This window comes from Haliotis rubra, unplaced genomic scaffold (assembly GCF_003918875.1).
Source record: "Haliotis rubra isolate DU_JTF1 unplaced genomic scaffold, ASM391887v1 Scf176, whole genome shotgun sequence".
NCBI classification, from domain to species: domain Eukaryota; kingdom Metazoa; phylum Mollusca; class Gastropoda; order Lepetellida; family Haliotidae; genus Haliotis; species Haliotis rubra.
The window spans coordinates 429741-437076 of NW_025765736.1; the positions used below are offsets into that span (position 1 = coordinate 429741).

Below are 7336 nucleotides of genomic sequence, written 5' to 3' on the forward strand. Positions count from 1 at the left end.
TTCTTATAAACCACCTTGGTGGTACAAGACTAAATATTGTAAACATATATACAAATACAAATTCAGATTCAAGATGGCAGTAAACAACATATCAACATTTTATTCTGACAAGAGATGATAGATGTAGGATATATTTTGATAGATGTACTATGTCTCAAGATATTTTGACAGATAATATTTTCGTGAACTTTGTTTTATTGGGAAAAGAGGTTAGATGGGAGGGTAAATATTGTTTCCCCAAACTATCTATAATGCCTTGCAATGAAAAAGTATTGATCTTAAGAATATGTTCAACGTTTGAGACCAGCCACTGGGTTGTACAGACTGAGGGGTTTTCAAAAACATACGAGAGTCCAGTATTGTCTAATATATCTTTAACGTGCGAGAGCCAGGTATTATCATTTTTATTTATTGTTCTTTGAAGTGATAAATATTTGTAAATTAAGTTCATGAGCTTAAAAACACATTCTTGGTAAGTTAACTTGTGCCAAAAGTTTAATAAACGTTTATATATCATAATTCTAATAGGGAATCTCGCTAGTTCCCCATACAGCATAAAACGAGGGGTTGAATTTCTTAATCCTGTAATGAGTCTTAATTTTAAATGAATTTTCTCCAAAATTTCAAGGTTTTCGAAAGACCAGACTTCTGCACCATAGGTCAAGATAGGTATTACCATTAGTCAAATGCTAACAATAAACAGTCTAAAGGCAAGTCTAATTTTCTAGCTTTTTTCACTGAACTATACACTATTGCTTACAGTTTGAATACTTGATACGAGTTTTCTATTTCTATGGAACGTTATAACGGGGTATGTATAACTATCAACTATTTCAAGTAATTTACCATCCACATGAAATTTAATTTTTGTGCTTTTTTATGGTCCTCCCCCGAAAATTACTTTTTTAGTTTTGTTTATATTCACTTTCAGCTTCCATGAATCACAATAGGCCTTAAATGAGTTCAAAGCATCTTGTAGTCCCTTTGGCGATTCATCAAACAATATTGTATCATCTGCAAATAATAAAAGTAACAACTTTACTAATATCACCAAATCTTCGTCTTCAATATAGTTTAGATTTACACCATTACAGTCTGAAGTAAGTAAATGAGATTCAATATCATTTATGAAAATGGAGAATAATAAAGGTGACAGATTTTCTCCTTGTCTGACGCCGTTGTTACATGTGAAGTAGTTTGATACATAGAGAATCTCACCCAAGTGTCTTCTGATATCAATTATATCAACACGAGTTGATAAAGTTACAAAAATCCGAGGCTTGCCGAGGATATTTTTACTTTATCAACGAGTGTTGATATATTTGATATCAGAAGACACGAGGGTGAGATTCTATTTATCACAAAATCACTCTTCATTAATTATCAATGAAAAATGTACATTTCTGAACATGGTACTGCCATTAGACTTGCAGTGCAGCGATGTCGTAGCATTGTGATGTCATCAAGTACATGATGTCATAGCATTGTCAGGGCATTGTACAAAATCTACTGTCAAAACGATATCTCCTAGGAGATATCGTTTGATCTCACACTAGCGATATCTCCTGTGGAACACAGTTTGGGATGATAAATCATTATTACATTGTACAAATGATTTGATATTGCTATACATTGATTTAACAAGATTCAGGAATTTACCCTCTATACCAATCGTTTGCATTTTTTCCACAATCCCACTCGCCAAACAGTATTGAAAGCTTTTGTAAAGTCTATAAAGGCACAACAGAGTTTTTCTTTCCTATCTTTCAAAATTTGCATCAGATTATAAATTATAAATACATTGTCAACAATGGAGAATGACTTTCTAAACCCGGCTTTGACAGGTGTTAAAACATTATTAGTATCTAAGAAATCTGAAAGGCGGTTGTTTAATATTTTAATGAACAATTTTCCGAAACAACTAAGTAAAGTGATTGGTCTATATGAGTTAGGATCGGATTTATCGCCTTTTGTCTTATAGATCGGTTTAATTATTCCCGTTAACCACGATTCTGGTAAAACACCCTTCTCAAATATGAGATGAAATAGTTCAACTAATAATTGAGCCATCAAGTCAACACTATCTGTACAATATTCATTTTCTATAATATCTATCCCCGATGCCTTACACCTCTTGAGTTGTTTAATTGCAGAAATGAATTCTTCTTTCACAATGACCCTATCTAAAACATCACATGTAACCTGTGTAGCATTGTCAGTATTATCGTTATCTCCTTGTTCACGTTGTGCTGATTCATTCAATGATTTGAAGAGCTCGTAAAGTACGTCGATATCTAAAACATAATTGTCATCCTCTTTAGTTTGATTACCATTTAAAAATTTCCATAACTCTTTCGGGTCATGTCCATAGACGGACAGGAGCTGTCAGCGCAGTTTAAATTTAGCGCGCTCGGCGAGGTACAGTCGTGGGACCGCGTATTTCAAATAGCCCGCGCTTGCCAGAGCGTGCGACCTACTTTCTCCAGCTTTCTATTCAAATAAATAAAGGTTTAACAAGGTGAAACCCCATGACCTCTTTGATTTAACCACCCTCAAAATAAAAATGTACAATACACCAGCTCTTACCCTATAATGTAATATACAGTCAGGCCTCGTTAATACGAACACTTTGGTTTCTTTAAAAAAACGTTCGGATAGTGAAACGTTCGTACTGCTGAAACCACAGTATATGCACCGAGTTACTTCCCCTTGATATCAAAGAAATCAAAACAAAACATGAAAGACATGTACAATCACTGGATTTATTACACATTGTTTCACTCACACATTTTACTTACAAAAGTAGTCTTTAATGGTGGGCTGCGTCAAAGGTTGTTTTAAAGAATTGAGCATGTCCATTGCTTTATCTGCATTTTCGATGTCACCCCATTCTCTTCCCACAGAGGTTACTTGTCATATCTTCCTACGAACCTCTGTTCTAATACGGCCATATTTCCCGGTGTTACATCGACTTAGATTCAACTTGACTAACACAAGCAAATGTGAGGCCACAAATATCCCCCATCTGCCGGGGACTTGTGTTGATGTTACACACAAGACGTTTAATGGCTAGCTTGTCCGTTGTCAACGAGGGCAATGGTGACGCCACTGATCCGCCATAACATGACTGAGTTCTGTCTAGAAGAAACGTTTGCGCATCGTGCAGGGGAAGAGGTTAAGTTTTCTCGAAGTATACGGAAATTACCGAGGCCTTGCGAATGATCACTTTTGAAACAACGTCGCTGATTGCACAACTAAATCTGATTGCCTCCAATCACGAGTCTTGAACGCTCACACCATGAAAGGGCCGTATTAGAACAGAGGTTACGTAGGAAGATATGACAGGAGTAACCTCTGTGGGAAGAGAATGATGTCACCCTGGCACTCGTAGCACGTAACGATGTTACCGAGGTACAGTCTCATGTCTGTTAAAGACGGAAGGGTGACCGTGTCTTCTGCTTCTTCTTCTTCACTTTCAATCTGATCATCTGCAGCTGTCACCATCTCTATGATGTTCTCTGAAGTCAGCGAATCACAAGTTTCTTCGTTGGCATCGGCATCGATGAAATCATCAGGCGACATGTTTTCATCATCAGACGGGAGGCGTTGAAGTAGCTTTTTCAAGTCGGCAAGCACGATATCATCTTCAAGATCATCAGTTTCACCAATCTGGGATTCTTGACTTGGCAGAATTTCGACATGCTTGAAACAGTTCTTAATCGTCTGACAAGAAACATCTGCCCATGCAGATTTCACGAATCGCAAGGCTTCTCTTAAGTTTATACACTGAGGTTTGTCGTCTTCTGCACATGCGATGAAATGTCTCACTAATGATCTCTTGTAATAAGCTTTAAATGTCCGAATAATACCAGCATCAAGTGGCTGAATCCGGGATGTAGTGTTGGGAGGAAGAAAGTGAACTTTGACATTTGTCAACTTCACATGTTTGCAATTGTGGCTGGCTGCATTGTCGACGAGAAGTATCACGCAACGGCCACGTGACCTACACTGTCTATCAAAAGTTCTCAACCAATCACTGAACATTTCAGAGGTCATCCACGCCTTCTTGTTAAAACGGTACCGAGCATAGATTTCTGGATTGAAATCTTTCCCAAAACAGCGTGGTCGTCGATATTTCCCTATCATGAAGGGTTTCACTTTGATAGTATACGGTAAATGTATCGCTTCACTGGTTAAGCAAACGCATGTCACGAATTGATTGAATAGATGTTGCGACTTGAATGAATCGGCGAGTCGACTGACTGACTGACTGAGTTTGGTTTTACGCCGCTTTTAGCAATATTCCAGCAATATCACGGCAGGGGGACACCAGAAATGGGCTTCACTCATTGTACCCATGTGTTGATTCGAACCCGGGTCTTCGGCGTGACGAGCCAACGCTTTAACCACTAGACTACCCCACCGCCCCTCGGCGAGTCGAGACCACTATTCAATTAAGGTACTTACCGAACTGTTTAAGTAAGACTGTGTAAGTAATTAACTTGGCCGGCATATTGTCGTCTGCCAAAACATTCACTGCCGGGTAGCGGTCTGTAAAATAATCGAGTCTGGCCCAGACAATCCAGTGATCAACAGCATGAGCATCGATCTATGCAATTGGGATACGATGACACGTGTGAACCAAGTCAGCGAGTCTGACCACCCGATCGCATCTTACGACAAGCATCGGTTGTTGAAGACCGATTCTAACCCGGATCTTCACGGGTCTGTGAGATGCTGAGATCAGCTGGGTAAGGAAGACATCGGTGTGTAATGATGCGGGTCTCCCGGACAACAACACCTTAACCATCTCCCAAATTTCTCAGAGGTGGAGAAAATAATGGTCCAAAGAAAAAGATTCTTGTTACGCGTTCCTGTGGGGCGGTGGGGTATCCAGTGATTAAAGGGTTCGCTCCTCACGCCCAAAACACGGATTCGATTCCCCACATGGGTACAATGTGTGAAGGCCATTTCTGGTGTCCCCGCCGTGGTAATGCTGGAATATTGCTTAAAGGGGAGTAAAACTAAACCCACTCACGCACTGCACGAATCAGTTGAAGTTAAGCAACGTCTCAGAGAATAGTGGTTAAGGCGTTCGCTCGTCACGTCGAAGACTCGGGTTCGATTCCCTACATGGGTACAATGTGTGAACCCATTTCTGGTGTCCACCGCTGTGATATTGCGGGAATATTTATAAAGGCGGCGTAAAACTAAACTCACTCACTCACGCTAGCGTCCTAGGCGTTTGGGGCTGCATACCCATAGGGAGCTGAGAACGAAATTAGAGTGCGATGCTTTGGTATACAGATCAACAGGCGGATACAAAGCGCAAGACAAAGGGGATCGACCCAGCATGTGATTGTTATGACATTACGCCCGATGGTAACAGCTAAGCGGGCCTCAGATCATGTCAACTGGTCTGGTTCTATATTAAGTGAAGAAACGGTAAAATGTCACTAGGATTTCATAGGAACTTACATATCGGTTGGGGGTAACTTCTTAATTTGTAACCACCCTGTGAAAATCTACTCTCAGCACTGGATACGGCGACAAATCTTCCCCGTTTCAGAAACGATTTCTGCTAAAAGCAGAGAATATGGAAGCATAGATTCTTTATCCCCAGCTCAGGATAGTAAGTGAATGGAACTGAATTCAACGTGTTATGTTAAACACATCGGATCACTGATATACCTGAGGATAACCCTGTTGATCGAATTTCCTTGCTCTGGCAGTCCGAGCAGAAATTCAGAACATTGAAGACATCAATTATTACCTCCTGGAAATACCTGATAAATGTTTAGAGTTGAAGTAGCCTTTGCTGTTATTTCTAGGCATGTATTTATCCTAACATTGCCTTGGAGTACTGTGACGTTGTCCATGTGTAAATATTCCTAATAAATGAATGTCTATACATATGTTTGTTTGTTTGTTTGTGCATCTGCTTGTTTTATTTGTGTCTATTTTGCCTCCTTTCATTTTAAAACAACAGAAGTATGATTATGATTCACATATAATCATGACTGTCACAAAACATTCACATACATGTCGATGGAAAAACAATCATCACTGACAGACTGACTGACTGAGTTTGGTTTTAAGCCGCTTTTAGCAATATTCCAGCAACCAACATCACGGTGGGGGACACCAGAAATGGGCTTCACACAATGTACCCATGTGGGGATTCGAACCCGGGTCTTCGGCGTGACCATCACTGAAAGAAAGACACCTTTCAAATTTATGATATGAAGAATAACATGTTTTCTGTACACGGTGACTGCATTGGTAATGCTTTGTTGTCAAAGACTACTGTAGTCATTATGATTCATAGAGGGATTACCATTCTTCAAATTGTTCTGATAACGTGTTATTTTTAGCAAGAATTAGAAGAAGAAAAAACTTTGCAAATATCAGGTGTACGCCCGGGCTTTTTCATCACGGTAGCTACGCCCCTGTGAGCAAAGGCCTATAATCGGGGTTCTGGGTAAACCGTTTACAAGCAGACCCTAGCTCGACAAAGGGACGAAACACCGTGTACTATGTTACATATTGTAAGTCATCACCAGTTATATGTTCTAGAGCTACCGAGGACTACGTTTTGAAATATCGAAAAAGGAACAGCAAATTTGTTGCGGGTGCAGTGAATTGAGTTTCAAAGATTCCGGGATGTCATATCTTCTGTTGTTAGTGTCTTGAAAACCCGTGAAGATCCTGGTTAGAATTGGTCTTCAGTAGCCCATTAATGTCTAATCTATTAATTGAAAATCAAAAGCATGTTAACATTGTTACGAGTTAATGGGTGAAACACAGGTAATGAAGATACTGGAATTCAGATAGTGAGTTTAGTTTTATGCGCACTCAGCAATATTCCAGCTAAATGCGACAGTCTGTAAATAATCGAGTCTGGACCAGACAATCCAGGGATCAACAGCATGAGCATCGATTTACGCAATTGGTATACGATGACATGTGTCAACCAAGTCAGCGAGCCTGACCACGTTAGTCGCCTCTAACGACAAGCATGGGTTACTGAAGACCAATTCTAACCCGGATCTTCAGTTACTGAGTCTGAAACAACACTGCTTGAGAAGAGGAACTCAAACGATGAAGCACTCTTCCTGTTCCACAATCTGCACCAATCTTACAAACCTTCCAAGCTCTGGACTCTGGGACGACAGATCTCTCATCTACAGCATGCACTCAAAGGTGTTGTGAATGTGATTGCTACACCAGTTAGATCAGGTAACTGCCAGCTCTGTTCGGCAGACTATAAGTGTCTGCCTCATCACCTGTTGCATGAATGCCAGCGTGTTTGTGACAAATGAGAGATTCTGTTAAT

At 40.0% G+C, this 7336-nt stretch overlaps 1 protein-coding gene across 1 annotated transcript; it reads right to left on the minus strand.

Annotated features, from left to right (window-relative positions):
• Positions 1-1010: 1010 nt before the first annotated feature.
• Positions 1011-4146, minus strand: LOC124273098 (tigger transposable element-derived protein 6-like). Its single transcript, XM_046708321.1, has 2 exons — positions 3353-4146; positions 1011-1014 (listed from the first exon to the last, which is right to left on the minus strand). The coding sequence occupies exons 1-2, from the start codon at positions 4144-4146 to the stop codon at positions 1011-1013; spliced, it is 798 nt and encodes a 265-aa protein (XP_046564277.1).
• Positions 4147-7336: the final 3190 nt, after the last annotated feature.

What these genes read in the sequence shown, in the direction of transcription:
- LOC124273098 (XM_046708321.1), bottom strand. Translation starts at nt 4,146, where the DNA reads ATGATAGGGAAATATCGACGACCACGCTGTTTTGGGAAAGATTTCAAT.